At 41.1% G+C, this 17,138-nt stretch overlaps 1 protein-coding gene across 1 annotated transcript; it reads right to left on the reverse strand.

The window, feature by feature from the left end:
• Nucleotides 1–4,052: 4,052 nt before the first annotated feature.
• TM4SF1 (transmembrane 4 L six family member 1) lies at nt 4,053–14,559 on the reverse strand. Its single transcript, XM_078668021.1, has 5 exons — nt 14,293–14,559; nt 10,241–10,330; nt 10,004–10,149; nt 7,996–8,182; nt 4,053–4,740 (listed from the first exon to the last, which is right to left on the reverse strand). Exons 1-5 carry the CDS (start codon nt 14,467–14,469, stop codon nt 4,726–4,728), a joined length of 615 nt encoding a protein of 204 aa, XP_078524147.1. The 5' UTR covers nt 14,470–14,559; the 3' UTR covers nt 4,053–4,725.
• Between the last annotated feature and the right edge of the window lie 2,579 nt (nt 14,560–17,138).

Consider the following 17,138-nt stretch of genomic DNA (forward strand, 5'->3'; position numbering starts at 1 on the left):
AAACACTAAAGGAAGTTCAACACTGGCTGTCAAGCAAACATCTAAAGTTGAATCTGGACAAAACTGAATTAAACCTCATCTCGAACAAAGAAGAGAACCCACAAATTATCGAGTGGCTAAAAGATATTGATGCGCTCAATGGGAACCTCACCCTAGCGGACTCCGTCAAATCATTAGGCATCACGCTTGACTTCAAACTAGACTTGACCAAACACATCAAGATCTCGGCAAAGAGCGCCTTCCTTACCCTGAAGCTACTAAGCAAAATAAAACCTTTCATTCCACCCAATGATCTCAAACAAGCCACCCAAGCATTGGTGCTGTCAAGACTTGACTATGGAAATGCAATCCTCTCTGGAATACCTAGTCTGTGGGGTTTTAGGTTTAAACCTATTATAACTGATAAAACCCCACTGAAAGAAAAATAGCCCTCACCGGTGAAAACATATAAACACTGAAAAAACACCTGGACAACCACAAACTAAATGCCATTCAAAGAAAGGAAAAAGAGAGTGAAAGTCATTGCTTTCTTCCTGAAGGGGTCAATACAATGTAACGTTGTTATACAAGTAGCAGTAAGAAAGACTGGCTAACATTATTCTAATTGAGTTTTGTTCTTTAGGGATGCCACTAAAATATTGTTTCTTCTTCCTTTTACTTTTTCAGTTTTGTGGCCTTTGGTCTAAAGATGCAGGGTTTAGTTTCATGTTTTAGGTCTAGTTTAATTATTTTATAAACTATAGAGAATCAGGAAATATCAAACTCATATTTGATATTTTGGCTGCATTTGATTCTTTCACCGATAGGTAAAATGGCTGGTTTCATAAAAATCTTTCCTAATATGTGTCATCACATTTACCCACAGAGAATGGGTAAAAACCCTTAATACATCAGACCATAGTTTCTAGTGGGTCAGTATTGATAGTAGGTGAATTGCCAACACCTCAGGCTTTAAACATTCAATGTAAGGTATAGTGACAAGTATATATATCACCAAGCATCTGGGATAGTGGTGAAAACATGACACCAGACTTTTGGAAAACATGGAACGCAGTGTCACTTGTAATGCTCTGCAAAAAAGGTTCTTTCCAAGTTCAACAAAGATTGGAGTGATATTGTTTGTATTTGCAGTGATTCAGCTACGTATATAAAAAAGTTGTGTGATGGCCTGTCAAAATTGACACCCGAGCTGAAGTGATTCCCTGTAGTAGATCCTTGCCACTTGTTAGATGGTATGCTGAAAGCATCTTTACAGTCTTAAGAGTTAATGAGGGATGCTATTGACTTTTTAGTCCATTCTGGTGCACTGGTTTCTAATGCACAGGAACTAATACGCAAATATTTTTCATTTTGTGCTTTATGTGTTATCAAAGAAAGAGTCATCCCAACTGTGTCCCTTAGCTGATGGTTCTCAGCCCAATGGGCTAAGAATGCTGAGAGGACCTTTTCACAGAAGTTTACATGGGAAGGAAAGAGTGAGCGCACATGACCCAAAGACTCACTGAAGAAGTATTGTATGGTGTACTACAATAAGATTAATTTGCAAAAATCTATTTGGACCTCATATACACTATAAGTACACTGTCTATATAACATGTTCTTTCAGTGCAGAAAGCAAGCAATAATAAAAGCAAAACGTTCCATAAACACCGGAAAAACACTTTTTCTGTTGTTTTTAGTAGCGCAAAAATGTGTAACCACTGATAACAACAGTTTTTTAATGTACTGAAAACACTGGAAAAAAAACACCAGAATTTACAAAAAATAGAAACTGAAAACAGGAAAGCCTAGGAATACCCAAAACTCATCTTGCTCCTCTGAAAACAACCCTCAGCGCGGCTGCCAGAATGGTCACTGGAATAAAGAAATTTGACCACATCTCTCCGGCACTAAAAGAACTCAAATGGTTACCAATAGGAATGCGGGCAAACTTTAGAACATCCTGCCTCACCCACAAAGCCCTTCACACCGGCAAACCTGAATATCTGGCGTCCAAACTTAAAAAAGCAGGTCAGAACAGGAACCTCAGAAGCTCTAACACCCTACTTCTGATCCCACTAAAAACTCGAAAACAAAAAACCATGGAACAGTCCTTTGCCGGAAATGCGCCCAAAATATGGAACTCTATCCCCCCCCACATCAGAACTATTCCTTCCTTCCCTAAATTCAAAAGTCAGCTCAAAATCCTGTTCCGTGACCGCTCCTTAGCTATCAGATAGGAGCAGCTTGGAGTGTCTAAAGAGATTCTGCTCCCCTCCCAGATGGGGAATGCCAAAACCCTGCAATGGATCTCTTCTTCTTCCTCCTTACTATGGTTCGTATCCTGAATGTCTCGTTGTACTGTATTGTGTTTTGCTTAGTTTTGCTTTCTCTTGCACCGCTCTGTAATTATGTGAAGCGCTCTGATACCTTCCGGTCAGGCTAGCGCTATATAAAATTTCCTAAATAAAAATAAAAAATAAATTATTCTTTTACATAGATAAACAGGCAGTTGCCATGCCTAGATGCAAAGCACTTTTGGTTCCACAGTCTCTCTAATGTTCTGCTTTAAAACAGTAGCGGCTGGTGTTTATTACGAGTGGCGGGGTTGTGAGGGGGGTACTTGGGTAGCGAAGGCAGGGGGAGGAATCCAAAATAATAATAAAAAAATGTATCTTCTGCCGGCCGCGTCCCACGTCACGCTCTTCTTCTTCAGGCACAGGCCCCAGCCTGCCCTGTAGCCAATCCTGAAGCAGCTCTCTCATGAAAGCAGCTTCAGAATTGGTCAGAGCGTCCTCGATTAGCGATCCAGTACAGACTGGGAGTCTGTGCTTGCTCTTTCCAACCCTAGCAATGCAGCTGGGGTTGGAGAGAGGTTAGACGGCCGGCCAAACCATCATGCGCAGTGAAGTGAGTGCACTACCATTTCCTCAGTGTCGTCACACCCCAGGCTCCGTTCCCCAAGACTCTGCAGGAAAGGGAAAAAAAAGAGTGACTTTTTTGCCTCTTTTCTTGACTTTTTTTGGAGGGGGGATGCTCTTCCGCCATAGCGGAGGATCAGCCTCTGCTTAAAAACCCTAGTGCTAGCAAGTTGGTAGATGCTTCTGTTTGCACCACACGACTGCAACCCCTCATTTCATTTAGAACTGTACTGGCGCCAGTGCAAAAAGAATACTGAATCAGAAACAAAAGATGGAATGACGTCAAGTTCAACTGAGTCGAGCCAATTCTCACTCTCTTGATGTCTATATTTAAAGAAAAATAACAAATACTGCGAGAGGCCGCTCAAAAAACTAGATTGCATTGCTAGGGGTTTTGCTGGGATTTCAAACGTATTTGCTGATTTTTATGATCCAAACCCTAATTGGACTATTCAGATGGTGGGCCAAAGAAACGACCAAACAATTGTCAGTCAATCAAATCTTTGTGTCATCAATCAGCAAAAAATTATTATTATAGGTATATTTAGTATTTGTTAACATTTCTAGGGTGAGCCCCATATCTAGCAAAGTGAAGTCTGTAAATGTCAGTTTTACTAATTAATGCGCTTTAGACTCAATACCTTACCTGGGATGGGAGCAAGGCACAGTTTACACCCGAAAACCAGGGTACTTTCTTTTTTTCTTCATTTCAAAGTATTTTATTAAATTTTATACATACAGTTATCATCGCTTTACCATTACAGGGTAACAGCCCAAACTGGCTGTCCTTGTCAAGGGTACAGGTAAGGGGTATATATGTTCGGCTGTCCCCCTTTCCACTGTCTTGCTAGAAGAATAAGAGTGGATGAAAGGGGAAAGAAAGGAGAAAGAAAGAGAATAAAAGAGAGAAAGGAGGAGATAGTCTACAAGAAGATAACTTCTGTAACTCCACAATCTCAGAACCTTCTGTTGTGCACAAATAAGTAATTAGGGCAACTGAGGTGTACACCAGTTTTATAAAATTATATAAAACATTTTATAAATAGAATTTTGCAGATACTAAAATCATTGTATTACTTTTTTTAATATGTTTAATGGGCTATTGCCACGCTACTGTTAGTCAAGCCGAAAAGGAACAATTTAAATCACATATATAAGTATGTATTACATTTTAATATACACATTTCAATATTCTCACAACATATCTGTCTGAAATATAATAATGCCGGTAAGGCATATTCTTTTTAAAAATAGAAATGGACTCCTTTTTACGCAAGTAATAATCAAACGAAGGCTTTTCAAATAGTCCACCTGTTTTAGAAAATATATGATAATAATGCATCCAATTGATATTTTTTACAGCTGTTTATTGGAATTATTGAAAGTACGCGTTTTGGTAACTTTTTGACAGTTTGGGAAACGCTAGGGAGGAAACCTCAAAGCCTGTGCGCCATTACTAACACTTCTAATGGTGTAAAAGACACGTCTGTTGTGGCTATACATCGCTCGCAAAACAATCTTCGGGTTTCTTCATCGACCTCCGCAGAGATGCATTCTCCTCAGAATTGGCGGGAAGTGCTCTGCAGTCTGTGCGCTACCACAGCTAAGTAACTGTATATATAAATATCTCGTACTAGTACTTCAAAGCCACGTCTGCCCCGCAGAAGGCTCAGTACAAAATGGTGTAACACAATATACATATATAATTTAAACAGTGATATAAAAGGCTGTACAATTAAATTTACACAGTGCTCGAACGTGCGTCCTCTACGGTTAAAACACGCTAAAGGTCGGGTAACACAGCTCCAGTTCGTCAGTCAATGTTTCAGCAGGCGTAGCTCTGTTGAGAAAAACAAATCGGTTCTATGAGTGAACTATTTGCAATTAAAAGTCCTTTACATTTATAAAAAGTTTGGTGCAGATTTAAAAGCCCTTGAGCCTCCTTGCGCCGCCATTGCGTCACTTTTTTTGACGCAACGGTGACACAAACAGTGCAGCCAATTTACAATGTGACACATCTAGGGAGAGGCGTCACGTTGTAAAGCCCTGCGACACATTATACCTGCGTTCCCACGCAAAAAAGCCATGTAGAACTGAGGCCATGAAATTTACTTTTCGCTACATCACTCTACGCCTTCACTGCTTCAAAATCCCTACGCCTGCTCAGATCAGGCGAAAGGAATGACACAGGGCTTTTTGTATGGGACTCACCTATTTGTTGTGGCACATTGCTGGAGTTGTGTCACTTTCATGAGCAACTCCAGCAATGCGTCACTTTTGTGCCAACAGATGCGTCAGTATCTGATGCATCTGTAAATCCTTGCGCCATGGAGCACTGTATTGTAAATACAGCGAATTTATGGTGGAGCAAGGACATTTGGCACAGGCGCAAGGGAACTGATGCATCCATGCAGATGCGTCAGTTCCTTGTAAATCTGTCCCTATGTGTGGAAGAATTGCCAAAACTATCGTGAAATGACCTTGTAACAAGAAGATGCAATAAGCGAAGTGTTTTAGACGCACCCTTTACTAAACAACATTAGATATACAAAATAGATGGATGATGGGTGGAAGGATCAATGAATAGATGAATGCATGGATGGATGTACTTAGATAGATGGGTAGACAAAGGCAGAGGTGAGTGAGTGGATGGATGAATGGAGGTGCTTAGATACATGGGTTGGCAAAGGCAGAAGTGAGAGGATGGATGGATGGGTGGATGGATGGACGTGCTTAGATACATGGGTAGACAAAGGCAGAAGGGCGGATGGATGGGTGGAAGGATGGATGTTAGGGTGAGTGAATGGGTTGGATGAGTGGATGGATGGATGAATGGATGGATGGATGGACCGATGGATGGATGGATCCAAGGATAGATGTTTGGGTGAGTAGATGGATGGCTGAACCGAGTGGATGGATAGATAGATGAAGTAGGACTGTTTGAATGCAAAGCGGTGGATGCAAAGTCAATGCCATGAATATTTTAGTCACAGGTTACAACAGCTAGAACACAATAAGACAAGCAAAATCTAAAATGGGACGTATAGCCCCTTATATACTGAACATGTAATTTATGTGTAAGGCTGATAGGGTTTCATCACAAATTGTACTTTGTAAATGCGTAGAGATGCTAAAACATCCAGGTGCCTTGCTTCACCCCCCAACCTCATAGGTGTCAATACCCAAATTGTATCTCCTGCCTCCTTCATGAAGTTAGCAGACAAAACGTCTATAACTGGAGCAAACCTGGATCATTAATGACAATGTCAAAAAGAATGGCAGAGGGCTCCCGAGTTTGCTACAGATGTCACATGTACGTAACTCAAAACTGTAACATTTTCTATGTTCGGCGAATTAAGAAATAGATTTTAGATTCTCTCTGGCAACAGTTGTTCACAATCAGCATGTAGTAAACAAATAATATTTGATATTCTAAGAATTGTAATTGGATATTTTGATGTGTGAGGAGCAGCCCAGCCTACGGTGGGTCTACAGCCTAATCCTGGTCCAGTTGTCTGGAACTATGTTGACCACCCATGAGCCTTTCTTTGACCGGGGGGGGGGGGATCTTCAGTAGCCTCTGGAGTGGGGTCCCTGGCTGCTCTACGTCCCTGAACCTCAGTGGATTCATATTTGCAACCCTTCTGAAGCAAACAAGACTTAATTGTCAGAATTGAGGGTGAGTTGAGACACATCGAGAAAGTTTTGTCTGATGGATAGCATTTCTTATGTAAAGAAAGTTTTAAACTTCTCTGTGCTTCACTCAGAGAGTTAGCTAAATGAATTTAGCAACAGAAAAGCCTACTGCACTTTCTCTTTAATATACAGGTGTAGAGTTGTGTTCAAGCTGGAAGTTAAACAGAAATTTTGTGTCTAACTTATCCACCAATGTTATACTCTGTTAACCGTCCAGAGAAGAGATATGGTAAGGGAAGACCTTTCAAAACCAGAATACCTGAGTACTAATGCTGGCTTCGCCCCTTGAGGACAATGGGTGATCTTGTATAACGCTACACGCATTCTGTGCCTTAGTTCTCTTACCTTTCAAAACTCAGAGTGATCAGAAACCTGCTGCAGTGTTAAGTAGCATTAAGCACTAAGGGCCCGATTCCAATGGGGTTAGGAAAGCATTCCCACCTAGGGCCCGATTATGATGTGGTTAGAAACATAGGCTCCCATAGAAGTCAATTTGAGTCCAACCAAATTGTATCTTGAAGCATCCGGATGCATCATACTCAGTCAGTCGGACTCTCCCGATCTGAGACGGTCAGTAACCATTTCCAAACCAATCCGATCAGGACGATTTCCTAATCGCATCAGAATCGGGCCCTATATGTTGAAGAGGTAATCTAGTTTGTGTTTTTTCTATATACGTACGTCCTCTCTCACTCATTGTTTCACAGTTAATAAGCACAGATTTTGTGCAATTCACTAAAAGGCCTGGGGTAGCGGAAGTGCCGCACACGACAGTTGACCTTTACATTCACTCACACGTACACATGCTTACAGATACTCACACATTCACACTTATACACACTTTCATATAAACACATTTTCACCTGCACACAGGCACACAACACACATTTAAAAGCATTTTCACTTACCTCTGCTGACAGGGACAGTTATATTGCAGTGAACTGCACTCCATTTTGTATTGCACTAATAGTGAATAATATATTATTATTCACTGTTATATAATAAAAACATTGACCAAAAACAAGGAAATGGGAGCCCCAACCAATGTCCATAAAGACGAGCTGCCTATATTTTCCTGTCACTGATTTTGCTTCCTCTGAGTCCAGGGGTTGCAAATGCAGTGCCAGGGGTCACATGGGGCAAGCCAGCATTTGCAGTTGCAACCCCTGGCGACCCCTAAATGTCATCTATGATTTTGTGGTCAGATAAGAGTATATATCGTTAGTTCTTAAATTACACATATACATTCGGGTTTATGATATAATATGAACTCAAGAGTGTCTATCGCCCTTAAGTCGTGTTCTTGTAGGCTCTTTACCTGATATAGCAAGATCTACAGTCACTCTGCAATACTTTAAAACAGAACTTTTATATAATGCTAACACCAAAGTCCGCTCACCTGTTGTGTATCCTGACATCCGCAGCAACTGCACAGTCCTCCGATGAAGGCATTGATTATTTGGACCAGGCACAAAATGAACTCAATTGCAGCAAGTCCCAGTAGAATGGAAAACAAGGTCACGTTCCATGTAACCACATTCTTTGGTTCAACACATTGAGACCAGGAGGCGTGGTCAGTCAGGTACCTGTTCAAAAATAAAAATAAAGTAGGGAGCAAATTAATTCATGCAGTATTGATAAACACTTTATTAAGTTGAAATGCTGCTGGTACAGTTTTGTGGCACAATGATATCTTGGGTGGATATGAACAATTATTCTATAGATAGGACCAAGTTGGGTGGTGGAATGAAGTGTGATGGGGGAATATATGAACCACATCATCCACTGACAAAACAGTAGACTGGAGATGCAACCCATCTATGAATGGATCTAACAGGCAAGTACAATTCTCCCAGATGGACACAACTGTGATAAGGTACTTTGTGGATAATATTGCACCTGCTAATGGAAAGTATGGTTGATTGCATACATACATAGTTCAATAAAACGTTTTCACAGAAACCGATTGGAAACTGCATTTAACCGCATCGATGCGGCGGCTTTTCCCGCTGTACGCGGCAATTTTAAAATTACCGCGTTACATGACGAGCTCAGCTCATCATGAGCGCACGGCAGGTAACGCTCATGACGAGCTGAGCTCGTCATCATCCTGGAAGGGGTTAATAAATTTAAAGCACATGCAGATAATTGTTGTCTAGAATTCTGTGTGTATTTTTATAAGATGATACTTGTGATTAAAATCTCTCCAGGAATTTATATATGGTAACATTTCAACTAAATACACATTTCCGGAGCTATTGTGAAAATTATATTGTATAAAAATGGCATATGATTTTGAATAAAAAAATAATGCAGTACTCCTAGGACACATTTATTTTGGGTGTTAGGTAGGAACCTCTGGCTGCTACAATGTTTGTAGGCACTACCTCCATGCTTCTTTTCCATCAACAGTGCTTGCTTTCGGGGTATTAATCATGGTCAAACTATAAGAAGAGGAAGGATTGAATTGATATTTCTTCTGCCAATACTCGACTGAGTGTTTCCATAGGTACACGCATTGAGACATGGACTACTGCTCATATACCTAAAAGACACTTGTAGGGTAGGTAGTTAGGTGGTGTAGAGCAAGGGGCTCTTATTGCTTTGTGCTACTCTGTGGTTGATGTAAACAAAAATAGTGTAATGGTGCTGCCATATTACCCCACCTTGCATGCCAATGGTTCAGTAGGCAATGGTTTGGCTTTCAAAAGACTTGGAGTAAATGCAAGATGAAGGCAAATAGAAAACATCAAGGTAAACATCAACACAAACAGTGATTCCCAATACAGGCTAAGATGAACGCTGAAATGGCTACGTGTTGGCGAAAATGAGAGGATGGGAGAAAGTTGAAGAAGTCTTTCAATGAAAGGATTTTTGAAAAAAGACAACTCTGCTATATTTCGAGGAACCGTAAAGAGAAGCAGTGGAAGAGTCTATTAATGATAAGTGGTACTACAAGAGTTTTCTCAAAGTTAGGTAAGGTGGAAGGCAATCTCTACTCTTGCCTTTCTATATATTCTATCTCTACCTTGTTAGATTTAGCTTTACTTTACATATTAACTAACTGAATTTCGCAATCCACGAAAGAGCTCATGAAGCCCTGTTGTGGTACCTGGAGGAACAATGTATTCTTAGAACTATATTGGTTGTTTGACGTGTTATGAATTGACCCAATAAGTTTGGTTTCGCGGTTTTGTAAGGTTGGTTGGAAAAAATAAAAAACAAAAGAATGAATAATAAAAAATTTAAAAAAAGATAATGGCACAGTTCTTTAACCAGTGTCCTATGAATGTAGGGTACACATCTCCGTTCATCTCTGGAAGAAGTTATTTAAACATTGTCAGTTTGAAGCTTAGTATATCGAACCTGGACACCTACAAACTGTATTTAAAGATAGAAATACGTACCCTCCGTTGGTATTAATGAATTGATATGTCCACTCCCCTTGAGCATTCTGGCAATATGGGCCCTTAGCTAGGCCTACTGCAGAAATGATGACGCAGTATGCAGAGCCAGCCAGTCCAATCACAGCTGCCAGAATTGATGAAAACATCTGCCAACGAAAAACGAGGAAGGGGTCATTCCATTGCCATAAAATTGAACCAAAATTTGTCAAACCTAGAAATTCTTTACACGTAACATACCGCACAGCCTTTTCCGCAGTTCTCATGACCACAGCATCCACAGCAATTTTCATGTTCCAGTCCAATGAATACTGAGGCTGGTAAGAGCATCTGCAATAAAAGAGGGAGAGATTAAGTTTCCAAAAACAATATGTTTTTATTTGCGTAAAGAGCTGGCCAATCCACAAGCTTAAATATTATTATCAAACCAGCTAAACAAATGTGTGTCCATCTTTTTACTAAGGGGGCATCAAGAGAGGGCTAACTAAAGGCCTCTGTCATCACTTCATTATCCTTTTTATTATCTACAGTACATACACAGGGGAGTTCTGCAGTCCCATGATGTGCTCTAGTTATGCACTGCAGCACATTAATGTGTATATTTCACTGTTGTAGGCAGAGGTAAGTATCATGTTTTACTCATTACTAATTTTGTGGGTTTGGCATTTTTATGGGAAGTCCCAGCAGGTTGTGTAGGAAACGGATTTTTGAATGCCATTATTTTGAGGTTAAGCAAATGAATTATGTCCCATTGTCCAATGGCAAATATAATCACTGAGTCATGCTTTTTAGCCAAGACAAAACCCTGATATGTGAGAATGGAGATGGAAACTACACCCACCGATTTTAGTTTTCTTTCACGGCTTTACAATTTGAGCCTACCCAAACCCAAAAGCTTTCAAAATACACAACTAATATTTTGAAGGAAAATGTATATATCATTAGATGCTTCCCTTCCTCCTGTTGTACTTCACGTACTGATCAGCGGTATTAAAAACTATCCATAAAACTGCTAATAAATACATCATTCATACATATGGATAAAGAATCAATGTTTTTACATGCCAAGTTCTGGACTGATGGTGTTGGGATCAAGAATTATTATGGTATAGAAGCATTAGAGATTCCAAAATGGCATGCTGTGTGCATTTTATGATGAAGTATCTTTTTAACAGGCACATCAAACTCGCTATAGTCTGTGTGGCGTTAACACCTGCCATGCACTTGTATCATGTACCCCTCTGCCGGCCATTTTGTTTTCTCTCAAAACTATAGCCTTGGCAGTCCCATCCATAAACTTGTCCTGCAAATTGGCAAACCTACCCAATGTACAAGCATTGTTTATTTCAAAACCACTCTAATTATGGTTGGCAAGTACACAGTATAATTAATGTGCATGACGTTCGGCTCTTAAAACCACACCCTTTCCCAGCACGTCATTTTGGTTGAAAGAAGAAACAGAATTTTCGTAGAGCAGCGAAACCATAATTTGCCCTTTCGATACACCCAGATTCTCATTGCAACATTTAGTTTATGCAAAAGGTTTCCAAGTATTCCCAGGTGTGGTCCGCACTGTGCAGGACACAGAAAGATTAACGCCTACGGAATAATTTTGTAGTGTTCAAAAATCTATTTAATTCAACCTTTATTTTGTAGTGTTCTAAAATGTTCCTAATTCATCCTTTATTTTGTAGTGTTCTAAAATCTTCTTAATTCATCCTTTATTTTGTAATGTTCTAAAATCTTCCTAATTCATCCTTTATTCTCTACAGTTTAGTCGAGTTTTCCTACAGAATGCAATTGAATTTTGAGGAAACAATAATCCTGAATGTCCTGTAGAGAGCCACAACAGGGAGGACTGTTACAGTTAAAAGTACAAAGCCCACCTTGCCATTTAAATAGGGTAGCTTACTTTTCCGCCCCTCCTGAGATTAAGTCTTGGTATTCTACCAGATGTTGTATTGTTTCTTCCTAACAGTTTACTCAGCTGTGACCATGTTGGTATTTGTGTGCCTCGGAAACCCAATAAAATGTTTTAGATAAAAAAAGAGGCCATCTAAAATAATAGGTTTGTCAAAATGGGGTCGTTAATAAAGCTTTCATAACGTTCATAAATTGACAGTCTTATTGTTAATTGCATTTAAAATGTATCTCAGACTGGGCTTCCTTTATGATTGAGATTTTTTTTAAATCTCCCATTGGGTAGGCTAAATTAGCATAACCAATCTGCTTGGGATAATTATGAGGCCTCTCGAGTTCTGTCAGGTAAATTACTGCTCACTTCCTGAAGGTTTTCAAACGACTCCCAATTAGTACCAGGAAAACAGCCATGCACACCCTGGTCACAGGCAGGACAGACTAATGAAACACATTCTATGCCAGGATAAAAAAAACTCATCAGAAGGCTGCAGACCATTCAGAACTCCGCAGTCGGAATCACTCTCAAACTCCCACGCCGCACCCCCATCCCACCACACCTGAAGGAACTCCACTGGCTTCCCATGTATAGACAAGTACAATTCAAACTCCTCACCCACACTTTCAAGGCACTACATAATGGCGGCCCTGCATATCTCAACAATCTCATCTGCTTTCACAAACCTTCCAGACACCTCAGTTCATCCGGACTCCTACTTGCACATATCGCAATCATACGGAAAATCAGACTCGGCAGTCGTGCCTTCTCCTAAAGTGTGGAATGGCCTGTCCCTACACATAAGAGCCTCCGAACCCACTTTTTGAATTCCGCAAAAGACCGGCCTTTTCGAGTAGTCCAAATAGGCTCTAGATTTCATTTGGTTGACTCACACCTGCTCAGTGCCAGAATACGCTCCCAGGTGACAATGCTCTCTGAAAATCATCCTAACATAAGATAACATAACTTAATTTTCCTTCGGCCATCCAATTTAAATCTTCATTACGAGGTTCCCTTTAATTCAGAAGGGGCTTGTAACAGCAGTTACCAACCTCAACAGAATTATGATATACACACGACCACTACTGAACTGTGGTGTTTCACCCCAAGATTTCTCCTGCTAAAGGCAGCCAAAACATCTTGGTGAAACACCAGGAAAATACGGAACAATAGGAGGAATCGAACCCAGAATTACAATCAGTCGATCCTTCATTTGTCAAGGGATTCAGATCAGAATCCCAATTAATTCCACACCTCAGAAGTTAAAGAGGTCCTTGTTATTGCCAACTCCTTGGCGGCAGAATTAACACCCCCACAGTCGGGGCACTCTTAATGAGGCCCCTACCTGTAGAAAGAACTCCAATACTTGATCCCTTTTAGAGTCAATGTGGTCCAGAGAAGAAGGTGGTCGGTTTTAGACTCAAGAAGCCACTGGCATGGTTATTGTTAAAGGTGCTATATGAAAAACACATAAAAATAATACAAACCAAACCTTTCGACTCCAGGGACAAACTAGTTTGAACACAATAGACTTCGGGTCCAAGCCCCGCCAAGCACAATTCCCAGAACATTCTTTAGGAACTATAACATTTTAAGCCAATTTGTTTTTCCCAACTCAGGAGTGTGTACAAGAATTAAATCTTCTAATCAGAGGCCTCAGGCCAAAATGCAGTTATTAACTAATGTGCAAACTATATCAGTTTCTCAAAAATAAATATTAATAGCACTCTTTACACCAAATCATGCAACCAGTGGCACTTCTATCGCGAAGCCAACAGCGTCGTCAACCCTTTACTCTATAAGGTTCTATCACACATGCCAAGAGGCACGATTCAAGTTGGAGAACCCCTATTTTTATGCCCAAAATTATATTTTAGCGATATTCCCCTAAAATTACATCTGTTTTCATAAAAGACAATAGTGAAAATACATTCCCCGTATTTTTTCAAAATCTCACACTTTCAAGTTATAAAATATTGGCATGTGCGCCCTTTTTGGAAGTATGGCAAGAAATTAATTCATAATTTCTTTTTTACAAATTTTCCAGGAAAAAAAATCTCGGTCCATTCCGAAAGAAGTAACTACATCCACTTGTGTTTTGTCCAACCCTACCTTTCCCATATTATATTACTCAAATGTATAATTACCATTGACTACAGATATGTTACATGTGAAGTGCCCGGCGTATATTCTACAATTATTAAATAAATAAAGCATTTGCCCCCTGCATGGGAATACAGACGAAAAGCAGAAGAACAGAACTGACCTGCGAGGGTCAGGAAAAAAAGACGCAAATCTAAACATTAGAATCGAACTGGAGTTTTACATGAAAGGCAAAAAGAAATACATCTCTTGAAAACATGACGGGTTTACTTACCAGCAGTCCTGCCCCGGCAATCCCGTGGAAATACCAGACGTAAGTCGTGAGGTGGTTTTCGCTGGCAAACTTTGTCTCCCCATTTGGAAAATAAAGCAAAATATTCGCTACGATGCAGAGGAGCGCCAGAAGGAGCAGGTGGTAGCCGATGCAGCGAGCGCATTTTCCGAAACACATTTTCGTGATTTTCTAAAACTTCAGCGCTCGACCTTGAAGTACCTGCGGACCAGCCCCAGCCGTGTTTAATCTGTCTCTCTTCACTTCAGCTTCTTAAATAGAGGGCACTGAGTCACTGGGCGAAGGCATGTTTACAGTGCATTAATCACAACAGGCATAGCTTAATGCAGTGGGTCGGACTGAGGAGGTGGAAACATGCCAGGTGAGTAAGTCACAGCCTTACAAATCAAAACACCTGATTGGGGAAAGGGCTAAAATAGCTCGTTGGGCAGTTTCTATTTGCAATGGCCTCTGCGACGTCACCAGAAGCGTGACGAGCCTGTCAGGCACCTGGAAGAGTGAAACAATTGGCCTCTCTGATTTCGGAATGGGTTTCGTTGATGCTGTTGCTAGAATAACGTATTGTGGCTCGGCAGGAGTTTAGAAGTGGGCCCTGGGGACAGGTTTGAGAATTTCTGAATGTGCAATTTGGGGAATATTGAGAGCAGTACAGACCTCTGACACCGACTGAAATAGTGTGAAAAGGGCCGCTTTTATTGAAACAGGAGCACATCACAATTAAAAGCCCTTGGCCTGATGCCTTACAAAACTACAACCTCACTATACAAAATGTTACCTGTGTTAAAACTACCCCCACCCCTAAGGTTCCCCCAGACAACATTTTAAACCTGCAATTGAGTATCCCCTACTGTGACCGTTTAACCTTTCACCTTTGAACTTTAACCTTTCACCTTTTAACTTTACCCTTTCACCTTTCAACTTTAACCTTTACGACTATTAACCTGTAACTAACCTAACTTCCAAATGCACCGTAAAGATCCTACCTCGTGAACTAGTCTACCCTTTCCCTTTCAGCCCGGATTGCCTCTGTCAATAGCGAATAAACTTGGCTAAAACATGCCAACTTGACTGCCAACTGCCCCTGCACCTGCTTTAAGGCGACAACCCCAAAGCAATCATTTAGACACCCTGTACACCTGTTCCAACGCAAAGCCAACCAAAAACCAATTTGCGAGCCGGGAAAATTAATTACGCCCAAAAGCAAATTGAAATTGGGGGGGGGGGGAAGCTCTGTTATACATATGACCAGCCCCTGTGAATACCACAAAATGGTGGCTGGTCGAACAAAATGGGAGCATAAATATCCTTTGGGCTATAAGATAGCCCAATAAGCCCAACGGGGATGGAGCAGTCCCCTGAGCCGCCTCCATTCCCCAAACACCACGGGGGGCAGACCTCCCTACACTCATCTGCCCCCCAAGACGCCCTTGAGGAATATGGGAAGCAGCACAGACCACTGTGTTGTATCCTGACACCAAAATAGTGTGAAAAAAGGCCGCTTTTATTGAAACAGGTGCACATCACAATTAAAAGCCCTTGGCCTGATGCCTTACAAAACTACAACCTCACTATACAAAATGTTACCTATGTTAAACTACCCAACCCCTAAAGTTCCCCCACACATTTTAAACCTGCAATTTAGTACCCCCTACTGTGACCTTTTAACCTTTCACAGTTACTCTTTGACCTTTCAACTTTAACCTTTAAGATTATTAACCTGTAACTAACCTAACTTCCTATTTTAACTTAAAGATCCTACCTCTTGAACTTGTCTACCAATTCCCTTTCAGCCTGTATTGCCTCTGTCAATAACAAATACATTTGGCTAAAACAAGCTAACTTGACTGCCAACCGCTACCCAGGAAAAGAAGGGGGGGGGGATTCTTGTTCTGCCCTCCCAAAAACCTAAGGTACCTTCAGAGCCTTTGCAAGGGGAACCTGCTACCTGAAACAAATCAACTCCATGTGAAAAAAGAAAAACGTCAACCCCCTATAAATACCTCTGTGTCATATGTTAAAGACAGTCACATCAACTCTTGAAAGGACGTCCTCTCTCCTTAGACCCTTTCCTTGCTTTCCTAATGCCTCCATCTGTACAGCCCAACACCACTCCCTGCAAGGCCAAAACTTGATACACCTAGCAATCGGCTTGCCCATTGGCGGAACTAGCCTGCTAGTCCTCCTACACTACTTAGAGCAAAATACGCCCTTTTCACCCGCATATCATTGACACTCTAGTGTAATAGTAAATTATTGACATCTACCCCCCAAACTAATAACCTATTCTAAGAGGGTATCAGCTGCCTCCACTCTAGGCCCCTTTTCACTATATGATCCTATGTGAAAGCGATACGGATCAGGTCCCAAAGTGATCCAGAGTCTGCACCTCTTCGTCTGCTGTTCATCACATTGTACTAATGAAACCTCAATTATCAAATGAGACACACCAGAGACCTTCAACTTAGAGCCGAACCTGAAAAACAACAATAACATTTTAGAAAACGACATATCTTAGCAAACTTCCTCCCTGACCTGTGCACATCGCTAACAGCATTTTAATGTCCCTCTCCCCAAGCCCTTCATGTCCGCCATGCTCCAACCCCATTTGCCTGCCTCCGGAGCCCTGTCTATACAAAAGGCATGCCTACCAAGTCCTTGTGTGCCTGCAGCTCCCCAGCAGTATGGACAGCTGTGGAAAAGCTGTCCCTTTGCCCATCATTGTGACATAACAACCCCTGCCCAGTGCCACTCTTCTCACAGGGAAGTGGCTCACGTCCCAGAGCAAAATTAAACTGGATACCTACCCACTACAGGACTCCCAAGATCTC

The sequence above is a fragment of the Lissotriton helveticus genome, chromosome 11 (assembly GCF_964261635.1).
Source record: "Lissotriton helveticus chromosome 11, aLisHel1.1, whole genome shotgun sequence".
In the NCBI taxonomy this organism is placed as follows: Eukaryota; Metazoa; Chordata; class Amphibia; order Caudata; family Salamandridae; genus Lissotriton; species Lissotriton helveticus.

What these genes read in the sequence shown, in the direction of transcription:
- TM4SF1 (XM_078668021.1), bottom strand. Translation starts at nt 14,469, where the DNA reads ATGTGTTTCGGAAAATGCGCTCGCTGCATCGGCTACCACCTGCTCCTT. An exon ending in ACTGCGGAAAAGGCTGTGCG is followed by an intron (nt 10,150 to 10,240) that starts GTATGTTACGTG and finishes TTTCGTTGGCAG; the next exon opens with ATGTTTTCATCAATTCTGGC. An exon ending in TTCATTAATACCAACGGAGG is followed by an intron (nt 8,183 to 10,003) that starts GTACGTATTTCT and finishes ATTTTTGAACAG; the next exon opens with GTACCTGACTGACCACGCCT.